Source organism: Stigmatopora nigra, chromosome 13 (assembly GCF_051989575.1).
Source record: "Stigmatopora nigra isolate UIUO_SnigA chromosome 13, RoL_Snig_1.1, whole genome shotgun sequence".
Classification (NCBI taxonomy): Eukaryota; Metazoa; Chordata; class Actinopteri; order Syngnathiformes; family Syngnathidae; genus Stigmatopora; species Stigmatopora nigra.
In genome coordinates, this window is record NC_135520.1 from 11,542,920 (window position 1) to 11,565,000 (window position 22,081).

The 22,081-nt window shown below is 40.6% G+C and overlaps 2 protein-coding genes across 4 annotated transcripts in view; both read left to right on the forward strand.

Moving 5' to 3' along the window:
* The first annotated feature begins 268 nt into the window (after positions 1 to 268).
* On the forward strand, positions 269 to 18,591 carry manba (mannosidase, beta A, lysosomal). 3 transcript variants are annotated; one of them, XM_077730980.1, is made up of 18 exons: positions 269 to 677; positions 1,400 to 1,494; positions 2,036 to 2,141; positions 3,288 to 3,461; positions 4,078 to 4,201; positions 5,880 to 6,052; positions 6,455 to 6,568; positions 7,810 to 7,961; positions 8,027 to 8,144; positions 8,207 to 8,293; positions 9,091 to 9,258; positions 11,279 to 11,497; positions 12,632 to 12,796; positions 13,904 to 13,972; positions 15,203 to 15,347; positions 15,406 to 15,548; positions 16,811 to 17,071; positions 17,909 to 18,591. In XM_077730980.1, exons 1-18 carry the CDS (start codon positions 483 to 485, stop codon positions 18,131 to 18,133), a joined length of 2,733 nt encoding a protein of 910 aa, XP_077587106.1. In that variant the 5' UTR covers positions 269 to 482; the 3' UTR covers positions 18,134 to 18,591. The 3 variants fall into 3 exon arrangements, with proteins under 3 accessions (XP_077587106.1, XP_077587107.1, XP_077587109.1); XM_077730981.1 differs by lacking the exon at positions 13,904 to 13,972; XM_077730983.1 differs by lacking the exon at positions 2,036 to 2,141 and having other exon boundaries at positions 528 to 677.
* Positions 18,592 to 21,392: 2,801 nt separating this feature from the next.
* Positions 21,393 to 22,081, forward strand: part of slc39a8 (solute carrier family 39 member 8) — a 19,568-nt gene continuing 18,879 nt past the window's right edge. Inside the window, exon 1 of the mRNA XM_077731337.1 lies at positions 21,393 to 21,788. Coding sequence (XP_077587463.1) covers positions 21,540 to 21,788 — 249 coding nt within the window. The 5' untranslated portion in view covers positions 21,393 to 21,539. The remainder of the gene's footprint in view (positions 21,789 to 22,081) is intronic.

Sequence of the window (22,081 nt, forward strand, 5' to 3'; positions counted from 1 at the left end):
TTTGCCACCCGGGCCGCCACTTTGACACCTGTGTTATATGTATGTACATACTTGGTATAGTATAGGAAATCTACAACATTGGAACAGAAAGATCGCACCTTAGGCATGGTGAGGATATTACAACACAAATGAGTAAAACATGCCATTTAAAATACCTCATTAAGTTTGAAATTTTTAAGGTTTTTCTTTATGGCGATATATTACATTGATCATTTCACAAAATAGTAATTGTGGCTCTTCTCAATAGATTTGCGCATGCGTACTCTGCGTCAGTAGTTAGCGGAAGTAGAAAGTACACGCAGCCGCACCGCTTTCTAAATGTATTTTTGTGTTGTGTAAAATACAAGATAAGAATTTTTTTGTTGTTTCTAGTCGTTGCAGCGTGTTGACTGATCGCCAAGTTACATGGCTATTTTTTCACGCGCAAACAGCGGTCACATGACGCAAATCAGTTCTCGTCAATTTTCAACAATGAAATAAATATGGGAGCGCGCGCATTTGTTTTACTGCTTTCATCATTTGGCGTTTTGAAAGTGTCGGGCCAATTTGGTCTGGCTCCTTTGGTACAAAGCTTGGACGGTGAATGGAAGTTGTGGAACTCCAACAAGTCGGTGTCTCTCCCAGCTCAGGTGCCAGGCTGCGTCCACACGGCGTTGCAGCAACAAGGCTTCATAAAGGTCCACCACATTTTATTAATAATATTATTAGTATTAGTATTATTTTTAAACTAATCTCTCATCTAATTTTCTGAACCGCTTTATCCTCATTGGGGTTACGGGGGGTGCTGGAGCCTAACCCAGCTGACTACGGATCTACATATGTATACAGTGGTACCTCGACATACGAGTGACCCGCCAGCAATCTGAGATGCGAGTAAATTTTTGAGCAAATATTTATCTTGAAATACGAGACAAATTTTGATATACGAGCAGACAGCGGACGCGAGAGGCTGCTCATAAGAATATCATGGGCACTGTCTCTCTCCCCGCAGTTTAGTGTAAGGTTAGATTAAACATATTTTTGAGTGTCTGCATCGTAATCCAAGTTTATGTAAATGTGTTTATGTTATGTAAACAAGCGTGTTGCCGTTCTAAAATGTTCTTGTTTTTGGTGTTTTTTTAGATGGTTGGAACAAATTCATTTGTTTTTAGTTCATTTCTATGAGAAATGTTCGTTTGAGTTACGAGAAAATTGACATGCAAGCTCAGTCCTGGAACGCATTAGGCTCGTATCTCGAAATACCACTGTATTAAATTGTGTTGGACAGTCAGGGCGAATAGGCAGATTCCGTCAGATAGGCTCCTTCACCTTGCCAACCTGACAAGGATGAGTGGTGTTGAAAATGAATGTTATGAAAGGCATTAGCATTAATCGTGTATATATTTTCCATGTCTTTCAGGACCCTTATTTCCGCTACAATGACTTGCTATATGAATGGATCTCATTGGAAAACTGGACTTACGCTACCATGTTTGTGGTCTCGAAAGAAATGAGGTCAGCAGTGTCTCGTCTCCGCGTTCTACTTAACTGCTTTGAGTCTCAAATAGAATAGACTCTGAATTGTCCTTCTAAACCAGGGGTGTCAAACTCTATTTGTTCTGCGGTCCGAATACAGCTTAATTTGAGATCAAGCGGGCCGGACCAGTAAAGTCATTGCAAAATTATATAGAGCTAACAATGAGCCCACTTTTTTCCTTTGTATTAGTCACTAATACTAATAATTAGTGCAAAGAATCAGTAAATTATCAAAATGTTTATTCACAGAATTTTCCTTTTACATTATGAACAATATATTCTGAACATAAGAGAATAACACAAGAACATAAATAAATGTCAATTCATGTTGTCTGCACGTACAAAAAACACCGCGCCACCTAGAGGATGATACGAGAACTACAAATTTGTAAAGAAAATTCATATTTTTTTATACAATGCAGCTTTCTCCCCCGGGCCGTACCAAACCACCAGACGGGCTGGATCCGGCCCGCGGACCGTATGTTTGACACCCCTGTTCTAAACGTTTCACATCCAATAGATCCAAGCAGAAAGTTCTTCTAGTGTTGGAGGGCGTAGACACGGCAGCATCTGTTTGGCTGAATGGTGAATCAGTGGGCCAGACAGACAACATGTTCCGACAATATGTACGTTGACATCCGTATCCCGGAGTATGTTATTGATTTTTTTTTTGCAGTAATATTCTTTAGATTGAAGCAGAAGCCTTTGCAGTATGCAGTAGAGTAGTAGTTGCATAATATGTACATTAGTAGTGAAGTAAACTACAAATATTACTGGAAAAGTATTCAGACACGGAATGAACTATTTTATATGTAACCGGCTCAGCACACCAGTCATGCTCTCAAATGGCTGTGTAAATTCTCATTTATATACAGTAATCCCTCTATTATCGTGGTTAATGTAGACCAGTGCTTCTCAAAGAGTGGGGCGCGCCCCCCTGGGGTGTAACCCTGGGGGACAGGATTTTATTTGGCCGTACTAGTATAAAGTGTAATTGCGCATCCACAACAGTAGCTGGCAGTGGCGCTCTCATTGTTACTTCTGTCATGTTTGTGAGAGTGCAACATTTCACATGTTGTACCTATAACACTTTTATAAAATGATCTTATTTATAGTCACGGTGGGAAGTGGGGGGGGGGGGGCGAATAGTTTTCTTCTTGCTAGGGGGGGCCCAACAGAAAATAATTGAGAAGCACTGATGTAGACCAAACATTGCCACGGTAAACGAAAAACCGCGAAGTAGGGTCGCCCCTATTAAAATTTAAAAATATATTTGTTTCTTTTTTACTTTAGTGTTCTTCTAGTAGCAAGCGGAAGACAGGGGAGTGGCTTCCCCTTGCAAGTTTCAGCGTGGATTTTCACATTTTTATCAATTTACAAAAACATTTTTAATGAAAAATCAAAAATCTGCGATGTAGTGAAGCCACGATTTTCAAGGGATTTCTGTATAATGTTTTTGTACTTCTTAATTATTCTATTTATCTGTTTTCATCCAATTATTAACAGAGTTATGAATGAATTCATTTTCTGAACTGCTTATCCTCACAAGGGTCACAGATGAATTAGTACAACATGAATAAAAGTAAAATAGTGAAATTAAAATAAAAATGGCAATCAATCTAATTTCAGCTCCAAGTTACTCTGAAGTTATCTTTTTTTTTTACTGAGCAATGAACTAATGTTTACGAACATCTAGCGACGTCAATAGTATCCAATGCGTTATATAATTGTCCTTTAAAAAAGAAACATTGTAATTCATGCATTTCATACAGGTCTTTCCCATCCAAGATTTACTAAAGGACGAGAAGAACGTGCTAAGAGTCGACTTCCTGTCACCCATCTTGTATGCCGCCCAGAGGAGGAAAGCTCACTCCGCCTATGCCGTCCCTCCTGAGTGTCCACCCGACGTTCAAAAGGGGCAGTGTCACGTCAATTTCATTAGAAAAGTGAGTCCAAACAAAAATAAGCATCTGAAAATTTCACTCACCCTGCATGAATTAACCATTTTTGTGGGTGCCTGTTGGTAATGCTTAATGCAAGCTAAAAAAATGTTTTTATTCATATTTTCTCATCTCATCACATTTTCTGAACCGCTTTATCCTCACCAGAGTCGTGGGGGGCTGCTGGAGTTTATCCCAGCTGACTTTGGGCCAAAGGCAGGAAGACCCTAAATTGGTGGCTAGCCAATCGCAGGGCACAAGGAGACAAACAACCATTCACACTCACACTGATACCTAGGGACAATTTAGAGTGACCAATCGGCCTACTATACATGTTGTTGGAATGTGTGTGTGTGTGTGTGTGTATGACTTCAATATGAAATAACATTAAAGCCATTACGTGTAGGACAGTCTAATGTTGTGAGTGGTAACTAGTATGGAAAATGTATAATGCCCTCAATGGAAAAACATAAAAACAACTCTGATCTGTCCATCACCATCAAAGGTGGTGAATTACTTCTTAATTTCCAAAAGGAAACCATCTGCAGGATGTGTCCTGTGTCTCTTGCTGGAATGTAATTGTTGTGGTGACATGTTTTTGGTGTGTTTGTTTGTGACCTAGGCTCAGAGTTCGTTCAGTTGGGACTGGGGTCCGTCCTTTCCGGGCGCCGGTCTGTGGAAAGGCGTCCGCCTGCACGCCTTTGACCTGGTGCGCCTCGACCGCTTCGCCACTCTTCCTCTCTATGGTATGTCTTGGCTGAAAAATGGCCGTGATTTGTATTTCAAATGAAAAGAAAAAGCAAAACTCCTAGATCAAACTAACACTTGACTTTAGACCTGGAGTGTCAAACATACGGCCCGCGGGCCGGATCAGGCCCGTCTGGTGGTTTGGTATGGCCCGCGGAATAAATCTGCATCGTATAAAAAAAAAAAAGAATTTTCTTTAAGATTTGTAGTTATTGTATTATCCGCTAGGGACGCAGTGTTTTACACTTAAACACACTTAAAACTATATGTTTAACTGTGTAAAAGTGTTGTCAAAATTACACATACTTTATTTATGTCCTTATGTTATTCTCTTGTTCATAATATATTGTTCGTAATGTAAAAGGAAAATTCTGTTAATAAACATTTTGATAATGTACTCATTCTTTGCACTAATTATTAGTATTAATAACTAATACAAAGGTAAAAAAGTGGGCTTATTGTTAGTTCTATGTAATTTTGCAATGAGTTTACTGGTCCGGTCCGCTTGATCTCAAATTAAGTTAAATTATTGGTATATTTCTTTTACGTCCACTTTTTTGGCATGCTTCCAAGCCCACATATTGTGAATGATTCTCACCGTTATGACTTTGTAATGTTACCAATATTCAGGTAACAGAAGTTTACTACTGAAACATTTGTTTTTGTGAAAAAATAAGCCTGTTCAATTCCATTGGCAAATGATTTACATTTTTCAATTTCAAAATGTTCTAACTGTCCTAAATGATTTTGCATCAAAAATTAAAGTAAACAAGACACACAAAAGATCGGTAGTTTTTGCCAAATACAATCGGAGTTACTGACAGTTGACAAAAATAGACCTAGTATTTATTTCCAAAATACCTATTTATTACCAATAAGATGAAATGACTTGATATAAACAGGAAGTGACTTGTAAATTCAAAAGTTTTCGGGAAGTGAACCCGAAATGACAGAATGATCCAAAGTTAGTACCCCAAAATTAATCAAGTAACCAAAACTTCATGAATTCGCCACTCCCATTCAAAAATGGATTAGACGTAGTGCCGTCAATGGCAGCATGTGTTAAAGAAATGACCCGAAAATAATCCAGAATTACCTGGAATAGAGTGAGCAAAGCATTCACATGCCATTTCTCACAAAATTGCCTCTTATTGTTAATGAAAATGTTAATAAAAGAAATAAAACAAATAGAAGACAAAAATATACTATCGATATAACCCTCATAACACTCGCTTAAAAAAAATAACAATATTGTACTCATTGACCTTGAAGGGATGTTTATTATGGCACGAGATCAGCAGTAAAGCTCTTCCCATTTTCTTGGGGACTGGCGTATGGGGAGGGTGTCAATTTAAGACAAAAAGGGGGCAGTGCACGGACGACATACACGACGGAAAAAAGCAAATCTAAGCATAATAGCAATTAAGTATTATTACAACAACTTTTCTCATTTCAAGTAGGAGTGCGAGATTCAAAACATTATTTATTTTTCAGATTTTTCAATTGGGGACCACTGCACTAGATTACCACTGTTCTTCACCTGCCCATTAAAAATGAATTGGTTTTCAATTGTAACCAGTGCTTTACTTCAATTAGTCCCTATCAATAATTGGTTAATTATTTCATTTATTTTGACGAACAAATAACCAAGCTAAGTAATTTGCTCTTGTGCCGCAGATGCCAACGGTTCATCATGGACGCTGGTTGTGGACGCATTGGTGGACGCTGTTCAGCTAATGAACGCTGTCCAGGTCACCCTGGACATGCCAGAGCTGCAGTCACATGGCACTTTCTCCACAAACATTCACCAAGGCAACGCCAAGTACAGCTTTGCCCTTAGAATCAATACGGTGCGAGTGTGTGCAGTTGTGCAAAGTGCATGATTTAAAAAAAACGAAATCAACACTAACGAAGAAAAAAAAAACAGATTTGGCAAAAAAACCTAACCGCCAAAATGTTTATATTGATCAATGTGTGTACGTGTGTGTGTGTATATATGTGTGTGTGTGTATGTATGTATGTATGTATGTATATATGTGTGTGTATGTATGTATGTATGTATGTATGTATATATATATATATATATATATATATATATATATATATATATATATATATATATATATATATATATATATATATATATATATATATATATATATATATATATATATATATATATATATATATATATAAATATAAATATAAATATAAATATAAATAAATATAATATGAAAGTCTTTTGCCTTCAGGGTAGGAAGGTGAAGCTCTGGTGGCCCATTGGTCTCGGCGGACAACCGTTCTACCGTCTCTTGGTCACCGTTTGCTCTCAGGATGGGAAAAAGCTTTTCAGCGTACATTCCAAGGTCTCACCTCATTTACTGTCAAGGAAGAACACACGTAGATTTTTTTTAGCTCATTGGCTACCTTTCCAGTGTCTTGGCATCCAAACCATTTGAATCGGGACAGTTGGCTGCAAATGATGATACAGTAATACCTTGACATACAGGTGCCACAACATACGAGAAATTTCAGATACAGGAAAATTCAAACAAATTTAAATGAACTTGGATTACGATAAATAAATTTAATCTAACTTTACACTAAACTTAATTCTAATTTTGTTTAAAATGTTTATACCTTTCTTCTCCTGGTTGGCTCTATTTGCCCCGCCTCCACCCTGACTTTCAGATGCAACCTATCGAGGGTTGTTTGCTTTTGTCTACCCTTCAAAACATTCCGAAAATGATGCACCCAAATGTCCTCACAATAGCTTAACGCACGACCACTTGCCAACTTGTCCGGGAAGTAGTACTCCTTTCGTATCAGTCAACAAACTCCGCCATTCGCACTGACTAACGGGAAAAAATCCCACTGAAAAAATGCAATGCTCCCCCCAGTGCTCGTAGAGACATTACATGAGAGAGTTTTGACCAGAAAGACAGTGCCCATGATGTTCTTATGGGCAGCCTTTCGCTCTCCGCTGTATGCTCATATATCAAAAACATATTTGCTTGATATTTCACTAGTATCTCAAATTGCTCGTATGTCGGGGGCACTCTTATGTCGAGGTATTACTGCACTTTACAGTTAAGTGCTTATGAAGTAATTTAGCATTAAAAGAACAAAAAAATATTTTTAAAAATGTGGTATAGGGCCACAGCTGAGTGTTGGAATCTATGTGGGGAGCCAAAAAATGTGATCAGTGAAACACGACAGTAATCCCTCGAATATCACTGTTTCAACTATCGTGGCTTGACTTCATCGCGTTTATTTTTTCTGGGGGAAATATTTTTTGGTTAATTTTTTTTGTATGTTCATAAAAATGTGAAAATTCACGATGAAAATCACAAGCAGAAGCCACTGTCCTCCATTTGTTTCTAAGACTCATGATTTGAAGTAAAAAAAACAGCATTTTTTTTTTTTTTTTTTTTTTTTAAATAGGGATGACCCTACTTTGTGGTTTTTCGTTTATCGCGGCCATGTCTGGTCTACATTAACTGCAATAATTGAGGGATTACTAAACTTTTGACTGGGTGGGTAAAAGGAACCTTATTCACCCCTCCCAGTACAACAGATGCATTGAAATGCTAAACTTGTGTCTCAGGTGTATTTTCGCAGGGTGGAGCTTGTCCAGGAGCCTATTGTCAGCTCTACGGGTCTAAGTTTTTACTTCCGCATCAATGGGAAGCCAATTTTCCTCAAAGGGTCCAACTGGATCCCTGCGCATTCCTTCCAGGATCAAGTCACGCCCACCACGTAAGTCGCACAATGTCGAGAAAGGCGCGCTTTATTTGGATCGTCATGTTCCGGCTATCCATCAGAATCCTCAACCTGCTGCAGTCGGCAGTGGAAGCCAACATGAACATCCTCCGCGTCTGGGGAGGTGGGGTTTACGAGCTGGACGCCTTCTACGACGCTTGTGATGAATTGGGTCTCATGGTAATTATGGCTTAGAGTTTCTTCAACCTCTGGCGTTTTATTGTTGCATATTTGTCTTTTAGGTGTGGCAGGATTTTATGTTTGCCTGCGCCATGTATCCCACCGACAATGATTTCCTTCGCACAGTAAGGGAGGAGGTTTACCAACAGGTGAGAAGGGTTTCACATTTTAGTTTCTGTCTTGCTCATTGTTCTTTCTTGACAAATGATTTCATGTTTCTATTTTTTAGAGGTCTTATGAAAAATATATATAAAATGTACGTGTATGTGTATACAGTGTTCCCTCGCTACTTTGCGCTTCAGCTATCGCGGACTCAGAGCTTCGCGGAAAAACATAAGTAAATAAATTAAAGGTATTAAATTAAAATTATAAATTACATCATTTTACAATAGGTGGAAACAAAATATTCAAAAGGAATGGGGTCCGGTCCCCATTAACCGCGATAACCGACGGAACACTGTATATATCTGTGTATACATACAAACACATACATACATACGTACGTACATGCATACATGCATGCATGCATACATGCATGCATGCATGCATACATACATACATACATACATACGTACGTACGTACGTACGTACGTGCGTGCGTGCGTGCGTGCGTGCGTGCGTGCGTACGTACGTACGTACGTACATACATACATACATACATACATACATTCATACATACATACATACATACATACATACATACATACATACATACACACACACACACACACACACACATACATACATACGCACACACACACATACATACATATATATATATTACAAATCTATATAGCATTAGCTTCGATGGCGATAGAAAAGGAGGAAAGAAAGGAGGATGGATATATATGAATGAATGAAAAAAGGTTTTAAATTAAAAAGTAAATATTTAATGTTTGCCCCTCTTTATTTTCTTCTGATCAAACAAAAATCTTTTTTTTTGCAGATTTGGCGACTGAAGTTACATCCATCGGTGATTGTTTGGAGTGCAAACAATGAAAACGAAGCAGCACTGGCCACCAACTGGTTTAATATACCCGGGTGGCAGCGGACTCTTTATCTCAAAGACTATGTCACTCTCTACGTGGACAACATTAAGGCACTCATCAAGCAGGTCAACTTGATTTAACCCATAATTCTCAATGATTAATATTGTATGATTTATCTTTGATGATTTATTTATTTATTACTCTTTTTAGTAATTGTCAAATTAATGTTCACTGGTAGGTATACCATGAGTTAAATACTCTGAACAATTTAAAGTATTACTAATATATCTGTTCTTTCCATTGTATTCATATATAACGTAATATAAATTACTGAAAAATATTTAGAAAAATAAGATTATGATTGAAAATGTAAAAATGTATATTAGTAGTAACTGCTAACCCTAAAACAGCCAGATTTGATTGACAAATTAATTTCCTATATGTGAAATCACCTTAGTGTAGTTATTTTAAATTATTGTCAGGGTCACCATTTCATTCATTCATTTTCCACACCGCTTATCCATGTCAGGCTGGCGGGATTGGATTGGATTGGATTGGATAACTTTATTCATCCCGTATTCGGGAAATTACATTGTGGCAGTAGCAAGGGGGAGTTTAGACAAAACAGCAAAGCAAAAGCACAAAGTACAAAGCAAATCAAAGTAAATGGAATCATCAAATCATTAAAACACAAAAGCAGCAAAACACAAAACGAACAAGAGTGGACAAAGCTACCGTGGCCGCCGGCTGCCGCTTAAACAGCGCCTGGAGCCCATTCCAGCTCACATCAGGCATAAGGTGCACTACATCCTTAACTGCTCGCCAGTCAGTTCTAGGTCACACACAGAGACACCACTCGCACCAAAAATTACACTTCTTTTTCAAGACCTCTGCAATTCTCCCAGGAATGCTGTCGATCAACTTCTGAACCAATTCCTGACTGATAGCCATCCATTCTTGTATAATCAATACTTGGAGTTAGTTTGTCAGAATTTGTGGTTCCTGAGGGTTAGGGGTTAGGGTGAGTGTTAGGGTTCTCAATGGGAGATCTGGAGAGTTTCCTGGCCAAGGGCCCAAAATCTTAATGTTTTGGTCCCTAAGCCATTTTGTTATGACATTTGCTTTATGGCAAGGTGCTCCATCCTGGTGGAAAAGGCATTCTCCATCACCAAATTGCCCCTGGATGGTTGGGAGAGGGGTTCAATTGATGCCAAACAGGCTCTAGGGCACCTAAGAAAGTCTAGCAAGTGGCAGAACTGTCTCCTGAAGTTGTTTCTTCGACTGGATCGCGCCACCACAAGTACATATCTTGCTCAGATATGGCAGCAGGCAGGTGTGAGTGCGTCTGCACTCTCAGTAAGGCGAAGACTTTTGGAGGAAGGCTTGAAGTCAAGGAGGGCACCAAAGAACCCATTTCTCTCCAACAAAAAGGGACATCAGGCAAAGACTGGTATTTTGCAGAAGTTACAAGGACTGGACTGCTGAGGACTGCGGAAAAGTCATTTCCTCTGATGAATCCCCTTTCTGATTGTTTGCAGCATCTGGAAGAAGGATTGTTTGGAGAAGATGAGATGAGCACTTCCATCAGTCTTCAGACCATTCATGTGTGAGGTTGCTTTTTGGTCAAGGGAGTGGGCTCGATCACAGTCTTGCCTAAAAACCAAGGGATGCACATGGAATGGTACCAGAACGTTCTCCGAGAACAACTTCTCCCAACCATCCAGGGGCAATTTGGTGATGAAAAATGCCTTTCCCCTGATGATTGAGTACCTTCCCATCAAGGAAAGGTCATAACAAAATGGCTTTGGAAACAAAACATTAAGATTTTGGGTCATTGGCCAGGAAACTCTCCAGCCCGTTATCCCATTGTGAACTTGTGGTCAATCCTCAAGTGGTGGGTGGACAACAAGCGTTGATTATGTAAGAATGGACAGCCATCAGTCATGTTTTGGTTCAGAAGTTGATTGACCACGTGCCAGGGAGAATTGCAGAGGTCTTGAAAAAGAAGTGTCGACAAACTTTGTGAAAAAGTAATATTTGTGTCATTCTCAAAACTTTTGGCCCTGACTGTAGTGACTACGAAGGGTTGAAAGGTACAGAGGTGTCAGAACGATGCTTTTGTTACAGAACTAATGCTTTTCCCAGGAGGATCCCACTCGTCCTTTTCTGGTATCCAGTCCTACAAATGGAGCCGAGTCAGAACAGGAGGGCTACGTGGCCAACAACCCATACGACCCGCGCTACGGTGACACGCACTTCTACAGCTACGAGACTGACTGCTGGGACTGGCGCACTTTTCCCCGCGCACGTTTGGCCTCCGAGTATGGCTTCCAGTCATGGCCATCACTTGCCACGCTCCTGCCGGTAAATGCTTTTCGCTCGTATTCCCCGTCGTGCACCAAAAAATCACAAATGGAAGAATACAGTGATACTTCTACTTATGAACGCCTCTACTTACAAAAGTTTCAGGTTAGGAAATTTACCGGATTATTGGATTTATATTGAGCGGAGAGGAATTATTTTCACTGTGAGTACAGTATTTAAAGTGCTTACATTTGTATGCATAGATTAGATTTAGATATTAATACATAGCAGTCTTTTCAAATGCTTACAACTGTAATATTTAATGAATACAATTGTAGTAATATACAGTGGTGCCTCGAGATACGTATGTCGATTTTCTCGTAACGCAAACGAACGTTTGCCATAGAAATGAACTAAAAACAAGTTAATTCTATCCAACCCCGCTGAAAAAACAGGACATTGGATTGGAAAAACATTTTTATGTGTTCTAATTTGCCATCTATTAACAAAATAACAAATAACTAGTTGTTTAATAGTACTGAAATGTGTTTGATAGTGCTAAAATTAGACGGATTTCGTGGAAGGGAGATAGAGTGACAGTGAGAGAGGGGGGGACTTTTTGCACGCCAACGCGCTCGTAACATAACAAACAAATTTAAATGAACTTGGGTTACGATGCAGACCCTCAAAAATAAGTTTAATCTAACCTTACAATAAATATATAAAATTTGTCTCGTATTAAGATAAATATTTTCTCGAAATTTTTAGTCGAATCTCAAATTGCTCATAAGTCGGGGCACTTGTATGTCGAGGTACCACTACACTTGTATTTTTGCATAGGCGCGAAAATATGTAGTGTTGTAGTTATAATTGGAGTGTTCCAACTTGGCGGTTTTTCGATTATCACGGTCATGTCTGGTCTACATTATCCTCGATAATCCAGGGATTACAGTATTGCTGTTATTTATTATTTAATTTATATATTTAATATTTTACATGTACAGCCATTCACTACAATGATCAGTGTTCTTGAAAGGGTTAAACTAAAGCATCTGTTTTCTTTCTTGAAAACACTAATTTCCAAATTTTCCTGAAGACAACACCAGACTCCATTGATAAATAGCAACATTTTGAAGGTACAAAAAGTCATTCCTGAACCTCATCCATTTGGCTTCTGGTGTTTTGCCTCTACAGGTGACCATGCCAGAAGACCTTAGGTTTGACAGCCTCTTCGCCAGCCACCGTCAGCATCATTTGGATGGAAACCAGCAGATGTTGAAGCAGTCGTCTATTCACTACCACCTGCCCAACTCCAGCAATCCCTACACCCGCTTCACTCATACGCTCTACCTCACACAGGTAATATGCCATGACCTATATTTTCAAAACCAAATCTGATTCGCTAGCACATAAGTGCTGAAATGGCGGCCCAATTCCAGATCCGGCCAATGACGTCATTTGGCGAGGCCCACAAATGTAAATTATGTGCTTTGGCTTCATGCTAAAATTTTAACGTCATTAAAACACTTGGAGTCCTCAATGCAAGAGCCAGGACTACATAAATTAAATGATTTACAGTTGTAAAAGCTGTAAAAATTATAAAACATCTACCGTATTTTCCGGATTGAAGTCAGTTTTTTTTAAATAGTTTGGTTGAGGGTGCGATTTATATTCCAGCGCAATTTATGTGAAATTATTCACACAATATATCATTCCACCTATTATTTTTACACTGAACCGCAAGACGGTGGTCTCGGACTGTGTTAATCATTTATATTGGCGGTGGATGGACGTTTTTGTGAAGTCATACCTACCGTATTTACTTTACATATAAGCCGCCCGCACGTATAAGCAACACCCTAAAAATTGCCTTGACATTTTTGAATTTTACAATTTCTCTTGTATAAGCCGCCCCCTGATTCCCAATTTTCCCCTCCATATTCATGGTTTTAATAGGAAGTACAAATGTGTAACTTTGAAGGGAAAATCTTAAGAAAAATCTTCACAAGTATGTTTTCTGAGATACTGTATGAATCAAAAGCACATAATTAGGGTCAATATTATAAGGAAGTTAGTATACCTGTCCTTGTAAATGCAAATTATCAAATTATTCCATTTGAAAAAAATAAATAAGTCTATCTTGAATAGAACTTGATGCTTTATAATAATCAGACATAGGCATTGTCGTTATCATTGACTTGACAAAAAGCCTAATAGTCATCATACCCTCAGCTGCGTATGACAAAATTGTATAGTACTTTCCTCACCGATACCTCTCACTGTCTTCTTGCCCTCCCTCAGTCAGCCTGTAGAAGGCAGATCCACGCCAAAAAATTGTGGGTAATGGATCGGGCGTTTGTCAAAAAGATACTAGGAAACGGGGCTCGGAGTGGTTGTTGTCGTAGCTTAGCCGCAATGGCCGCCCGGCATCCGCTCTTTTACTTCCTTTCTCTTCGCCTTTTACAGCGTACTTCGGGTGGGCTGGATATCCACAGAGATCCCAGAGATCTCCGGATGTTCTCGGGGATATCGAAGGTCAGTTTGTAGTAAGTCGTGAAATTGGGTATCTTGCCTTTCAACGAACGAACTGGAGAGCAATGAGCCGCTGCACCCATGCGCGCCACCATCTCGAACTCCCATTCAATAATGACAGAAATGACAATTTTCCTACCATCCAGTGCCCTGACATATGAGCAATTTGGGATACGAGTACATTTTCGGACAAATATTTATCTTGAGATACGAGACAAATTTTGATATACGAGCATACAGCGGACGCGAGAGGCTGCTCATAAGAACAACATGGGCACTGTCTTTCTGGTTGCAACTCCCTCGTGTAATGTCTCTATGAGCACTGGGCCGTGACCGGACAATTCGCCGAAAGACATTTCGCCGACGGCCGTTTTGCCGACAGACAGTTTTGCCGAAGGACAGTTTCGCCGACGGACAGTTTGTCGAAACGGGATTCGCAAGCTCTCCCGGATTGTGTGTGTATGTTTTTCAAACTCGGCACATAAAACAACACAATGAGAAACATCCCCACTTTTATTTGTATAATAAAATAATAAATTGAACACTTTAATTTTTTTGGCGAAACGTCCATTCGTCGAAACGTCTTTTGGCGAATCGTCCGAGTACCCTGAAAGTCAGGGTGGAGGCGGGGCAAACAAAGCCAACCCGGGAGAAGAAAGGTATAAAAATTTAAAACAAATTTAGAATTAAGTTGAGTGTAAAGTAAGTTAACTTATCTGTCTGCATTATAATCCAAGTTCATTTAAATTTGTTTGTTATCTTTCGAGCGCGTTGGCGTCCAAAAAGTCCCCCTCTCCTTGTGGCCCCTTCTCTCTTCGTCCGTCTCTCTTCCCTTCTACGAAATCCCTGTAATTTTAGCACATTTGAGTACTATTAAACCACTAGTCATTTGTTACTTTTTTGATAGATGGTGAATTAGAACAAAAAAAATGTTTTTCCAATCCAATACCCTGATTTAAGTGATTTATCGGAGGGTTGGAACGAATTATTTTTTTCCCAGTTCATTTTTATGGGAAATCTTCATTTGAGGTACGAGTAAATCGACATACGAGGTCAGTCCCGGAACGAATTAAGCTCATATCTCGAGGTATCACTGTACTCTCAAAATTAAGATTAGTCATTTCACTGAGGCAGCCCTATTTGCCCCTCTGAAGTATGTGAACCAAATACGATGTGGTGCATAAAAGATGAGTTGGACGTCCATACCTGAGCATGATGCGCATATGTTTTCAGGTGATGCAAGCTCAGTGCGTGAAGATTCAGACGGAATTTTACCGGCGTAGTCGCAGCGAACTACAGGGTGGCCTCGGCCACACAATGGGCGCCCTGTACTGGCAACTCAACGACATTTGGCAGGGACCCTCCTGGTCGTCCATCGGTAAGCCTGCCAAGGCCGCGTCCGTCCGCGACGCTCGTCACTCCTCGTGCTTCTGTAGAATTCGGTGGCAAGTGGAAAATGCTGCATTATTTTGCCGTGGACTTCTTCGCTGACATTCTGCCCGTCGCATTCGAGGACAATGGTGACCTCCTCATCTATGCCATTTCTGATCTGAGTCCAGACCTCAAACTCAATGTCATGGTAAGGACTGTTTTTAAATTGTTGCTTTTCAAATAGATTCCATTTACCACATGCTATTGGCTCATATTCAGTTATTTTTCACCTTAGAATTTGAAGCTCAAAAAAGAGAATTTGGCACAAATGCTAATACACTTTACTCACATTGCTTTTTCATCTCATCTCATCTCTCCTCATTTTCTTAACCGCTTTACCATCTCTAGGGTCTTTTAGGGTTATTTAGACACAACTTAAATGTATTAGACCAGCGGTGTCAAGCTCCCTTTGGTCTGCGGGTCGAATACAGCTTAATTTGAGATCAAGCGGGCCAGACCAGTAAACTCATTGCAAAATTACATAGAACTAACAATAAGCCCACTTTTTTTCTTTGAATTAGTCACTAAACTAATAATTAGTGCAAAGAATGAGTAAATTATCAAAATGTTTATTAACAGGATTTTCCTTTTACATTATGAACAATATATTGTGAACAAGAGAATAACATAGGAACATAAATAAAGTATGTGCAATTTTAACAACTTTTACACAATTAAACATATATTTAAGTGTGTTGTACATAAAACTGATCACAGAAATAGTAACAATGTTCCAAAAACATTTAGTACCGTCCTGATGGACCTTAAAAACACTGTTTTTCAACTTCTGGAAAGCAATTTGAACAACTGAATAATGCTTTCATGTTGTCTGCACGTACTAAAACACTGCGCCCCCTAGCGGATAACACAAGAACTACAAATTATAAAGAAAATTCATGTTTTTTTCATACAATGCAGCTTTCTTCCCCGGGCCGTACCAAACCACCAGACGGGCCGGATCCGGCCCGCGGGCCGTATGTTTGACACCCCTGTATTAGACCAATAAAATAAATTTGACATGCAAAAAAAATTTTAGATTGAACATCTATCCTGAAGATATGTAAGGGCAAGTGCGAGTTCGTGGTGGGTGAGGAAGGCGGAGGCAAACATTTGGTAGCTGAAAGAAACCATACATACACACGTACATAAACACTCAACTTAATTCCACTAAAATTGGTAGATAGGTTTCGGCCATGTTCCTTTGTGATATCACTCAACTGTCCCCACATTCATATTTTTTACCTTCTCCTGTTTTACTTACATTGATAACAGAGCCCATTTTGCACGAATGAACTGTTTAAAAAAAACTGAATAATCTGGTTATTGCTTGCAATAACACATTTTTCTTTGCTCTATATAAAAGGTTAAATGTGTAAACATTCCATCTGAATTGCTTATTGTTTTGACCAGGTGTCAGTATATAAATGGAGCAATTTGGATCCGATTTGCACGCTAAGATCGGAATCCACAGTGGTGCCGGGAGGGAGCGCTGTCCCTGTGTTCAAACGATCCATCGACGTCCTGTTGGCAGGATGTGGCAACTGCAGTCGCCAGAGCTGCCTACTCAGCTTCCACTTGGAGGACAAAGACGGCACCCAGTACGGTCCAGCCAATCACCACTTCTTGTGTTCGCCCAAAGACGCTGTAGGACTGCTGTTGCCAAACATCACCGTGAGACATTGGTTTACTTACATAGAAATGTCTTCTTATTGGGTTGAATGGAAATAAAACATTTCTTCTTTTAATGAGGGAGATAATGGGGTCCTGGTGGCGAGACAGCACTACATCTGCTATAAACACAGAATCAAACGATTGACCAAAACCATTCACGCTCACATTCATACCTACGGGCAATTTTGAGTGTATAATCAGCTTAACATGCATGTTTTTGGGATGTGGGAGTAAACCAGAGTACCTGGAGAAATCCCATACAAGCCCGGTGAGTACATACAAACTTCACACAGTAAGGACCGACCTGGGATCAAAACCACAACCCCAGAACTGTAAGGGCGTCATGTTAAACACTCGCCCGCTGAGCCGCCAACTTTTTTTTTACTCAATTGGAAATCAAGACATTCTTTTCATAATCACCCATTTCTTGCAGATACCTCATCTCATTTTCTGAACCGCTTTATCCTCAATAGGGTTGCGGGAGCCAATCCCAGCTGACTCTGGGCCAGAGGCGAACAAGCATGCACACACACCCATACCTAGGGGCAATTTAGTGTCCAATCAGCCTACCATGCATGTTTTTGGAATGTGGGAGGGAACTGGAGTACCCGGAGAAAACCCACGCAGGCAGAACAACCAGGATTTAAACCCCGGACCCCAGAGCTGTGAGGCCGGCGCGCTAACCACTCGCGCCACCACCCTTTCTTGCAGACACAAAGATAAAAATTATTTTTCCAAGTGACCTATAAATATTAAAAATCTTTGGATCACTAATGGATTGGACATGATTGGCAGCCAACAGGACTTATGTAGCTAATGAAAGATCTTTTCCTTTAGGTCAAAGTACGTGGCGACGAGACAGAATTGCTGGTGGATGTCCATTCGCAGGCGGTGGCTCCTTTTGTGTGGCTGGACGCGGGCAATGTAGAGGGCCGCTTCAGCAGAAACGGTTTCCTGATGCTTTCCCGGAACAAGACAGTAACATTCCATCCCGACAGAAATACCAGCGTTGCCCAATTCTCTCTGGCACTCACCGTCACATCGTTGAGTGACCTTTACTAGCCATAAATTGACGTCCATTGCTGTCTTTTCCAGGGGAAATCAACCCCCCTGGTATGGTTGTAATGTCTGAAAAGCTCCAGTATTTGCATATTTAATCATTAAATGCTGCTAAGTAGTTGATTTTACCCCATTTTAGTGCATTTTTTGCCATTTCGTTTATGGACGTATATCAACGTATTGACGTTCATTGCTGTCTTTTTCCCGGGGAAATTATACTTGGTTCTGATATTTGAATAGCTCCAGTGTTAGTTTTTAAGCTCCAGTGTTTGTATTCAAGCTCCAGTGTTTATATTTAATCACTAAATGCTGCTAGGAAGTGGATTTTACCCCATTTTAGTGCAATTTTTGCCATTTTGCCATTATCCATCGCTGTCTTTTCCCGGGGATATCTGCCCCGGTTGTAATGTCGAAAAGCTCCATTATTTGTATTTAATCAGTAAATGCTATTAGGAAGTGTATTGTACCCCATTTTTTGCATTGATTTATTGATTATTTTTAATGTGTTGCAGCTGTAGCTGCAGTCGAGGTTTTATAGCCATAAAATCGTTTTTGAGGGTTGAATTGATTCGATGAAGGCGCTACGAGAAAATGCACGGACCGCCACTGTTGAATTGTAACTCCACTCGGGATTCTCCAAAGGTCTTGGAGCGCACCGTTGCTTGTTAGTGTCCGTTAGAGCTTTGGTGTCTCGTTGCCCCTTTGGTTAAACATGTCAAATTTGCAAATCCAATGTTGCTCCAAACACCATGTCGACTGGTGGCAAATAACAAGCACTCCCAGCAATACAATTTCCATTGATTCTCAGAGCCCATGAGCCAGGGGTAGCGCTCGTAGTTGGCGAACTGAAAGTGGCGCACACACTCTTTTCCCGGCTGTAACAGGGTTGCCAGTTTCAGAGTTGACCGCCCTTTCTTAATGATTTTCTGTAAAAGCCCATCTGGAAAATGGCGTTGCCAGCAAATCCGAAACCAAATCCACTTGTTTTCCTGCGTCGGCCATTGTAGGTGAAATTTGCTAGCTCAGGCTAGCTCACTCTGGTTTTGACCTGCCTACTCGATGACTAGCCAATCAACGTTGGTGAAAGCGATGACGTATACTCACGCCAGCGAGAAGGCAATGACATACACTCATACCTCATAATACGGCCGTGCATCATACAACATTCTTGTCTTACGACGAAAATTTCAGTCTTTTTTTTGCATCTGTTTCGTGTATACAATATTTCTACGACCACTGAGCGGACTTTGCATTTCCCCACCCGCCCGCTTTTCCCCCACGTTGGTTACATTTACATACCAGGTAAACAATATTACTATGGGTCGGCAGGGTTTTTGCAAAGTAAAGGCAACCGTTGACAATGAACATAAAACATGAAATAATTGAAAAATATGAGAGTGGGGTACGTTTTACGGAGCTCGCTGGGAAATATGAGAGGAATACGTCATTTCCACCATCCTTAAGCAGAAGGACGCATAAGGAGAAGGGGCTAAGTATAATTTCCCACCGGCGCACACATTTGGAAATTATTTGATAATTATTGATGGACAAAATATAATATATGATTCAGATATTTGTTAGGCCTGCAGAGAAGGCCTTGAAGGCCCTGACGGCCCGCCATTGAAATATGGTAATGTTGAACCAAGTCAGCACAACTGTGTTCCCCATAACATGCTTTGTACTGCGATTTAGCGACTTTGAAGCACAAAAAAAGACTTCAGTTGTTTCGCTCCCCATTTGCTGTCGGTGTTGAAACTGCGTCCGTGCAGATTCAGATGAAACTGGTTGAGCTACAGTGTAATTTGACACCGAAGGCAAAGTACGACACTGCAGGCCCCAGTTCATTCACTCGATCCCTGGAACAATGCCCCAGCTCCGTCTTCATGGGGCTCAACTTGTGCATGTTTGGGTAAGAAGTGCTTTTAAGTGATGAAGATGAACAAAATAGCGCACAGAAGTCGTCTAACTGATGGGCACCTGCAGTCCATCCTGAGAATCTCCACAAGACAGGACTTGGACCATATGATCAGATGAGAATCATAAGTGCAAAGAAAATGGAATAATAATAATTATAATCATGGAAAAACAATAATCCAGGTTTGTAGCATGTTTATATTTCTAACTTTTGGAACCTTGACAGGAGATATTTTTCAGGAGAGCAATTTTTTTGGGATATTTAAACTCCATTTTATATATATGTACATACAGAATTTGAATGTTATTTTAATGCGAAGTTGTTTAAGTTAAGTTCTCAGTTGTATAATTTAACAAGTATTTTTTTATGGAGAGCAAAATATTACAAAGAAGTTATTTAAGGTTTAAATTTGTTTCAGAAGAATATTCCTGTCTGTTTTTATTCATATTTATGTTCCAAAAATATTTAGATTTACAGTGTTCAATACATTTTCATCCTGTTTTGCCTGCGACTCTAAATGTGTTTCAAATGTTGGCCCCTTGTGCATTTGAGTTTGACACCCCTGAGCTAGAGGAACATATGTTCATTTGCCAGATTGGACATCGAGCGCTGTCAATGGCATCCAATGTGTTCAGTAAGTTGCCTATAAAGGTTTAAACCCTCTCTCTGTCTCTCTCTCTCTCTCTCTCTCTCTCTCTCTCTCTCTCTCTCTCTCTCTCTCTCTCTCTCTCTCTCTCTCTCTCTCTCTCTCGCTCTCTCTCTCTCTCTCTCGCTCTCTCTCTCTCTCGCTCTCTCTCTCTCTCTCTCTCTCTCTCTCTCTCTCTCTCTCTCTCTCTCTCTCTCTCTCTTCTCTCTTGTATTCTTAAATCTTGTCTCATCTCATTTTCTGAACTGCATTATCCTCATTAGGGTCACGGGGGCTGCTGGAGCCAAACCCAGCTGTCTCCGGGCCAGAGGCAGGGGACAGACACCCTGAATCGGTGACCATTCACACTCACACTCATACCTAGGGATAATCAGCGTACCATGCATGTTTTTGGGACTGTGGGAGGAAACCTGAGTACCCGGAGGAAACCCATGCAGGCTTGGGGAAAACATGCAAACTCCACACAGGTGGATCGACCTGGACTTGAACCCAGGACCCCAGAGCCGTGAGGCCGACGCACTAACCACCCGCACCGTCGGGCCGCCCTATTTTTAAACCGAAGATTTTATAAAAATAAAATACATTTTTTTTATGTTTTTTAGTGCGAGTCCACCGTCTCGCCAGTAGGTGGGGACAGCTGACACTTAATTCTTGCCGCTTTCCTACTTCCAGCTTCCTAAGTGACAATTTGACCTCCTCTTCTATGCATTCCAAGTGGGGGCAGAAGAACACAGAAGAAAGCGCGTGCCTCACATCGGGAAAGTGTTGTCCTCTAATGCAGTGTGCGCGTGCGCGACCACCAAATCCTGCCGGACCTTCTAAGAATTTACTACTTGTCCTAGGAAAGCATGCGACACATGGCCGCTCTGATACCGCTGCTTTTAGGGGCCCTGCTCCAGTTCGGGGAGGGTCACGCGCGGGCCCCTTCCACTAGCATGTCCCCCGGAGCGAGCCACGAGTTCCTGCGGGACATCGTGCGCTTTTTCGGCCACAACGAGTCCATCACGACGGGGAGCCTAGAGGAGCTTCTCCACATCTTGGCCGCTCGGAGGGACAGCGCAGTAACGGAACCAGGGAATCCGCTTCACGACCGCACGGTAAACCAGTGCGCGGGCCACACACACGTTAAAAAATAATTTTAAAGACAAATTGCCTGGTTGAACACTCTAAACTGTCATAAAGTATGGGTGTGAGTGTGATGCGCTGTTCGTCTCCTTCTGCACTGCGATTGGCTAGCAAACAATTTAGGCTGCCCTCCGCTTACTATACTCAGAGTTGACTGAGATCGATTCCCGCAATCCAGCAACTCTCGCCACGGAAAGTGAATGAATAAAATATTGTGAGGATGAATAAAACTAAATATTACAATGACTACAATAGCTCTATGTTT

Bases quoted from the DNA above. Each gene is read 5' to 3' on its own strand.
- manba (XM_077730980.1), top strand. From the start codon at position 483: ATGGGAGCGCGCGCATTTGTTTTACTGCTTTCATCATTTGGCGTTTTG. The intron at 6,569-7,809 runs GTCTCACCTCAT...CTTGTGTCTCAG, and splicing joins TTTTCAGCGTACATTCCAAG to GTGTATTTTCGCAGGGTGGA. The intron at 9,259-11,278 runs GTCAACTTGATT...TGCTTTTCCCAG, and splicing joins TTAAGGCACTCATCAAGCAG to GAGGATCCCACTCGTCCTTT.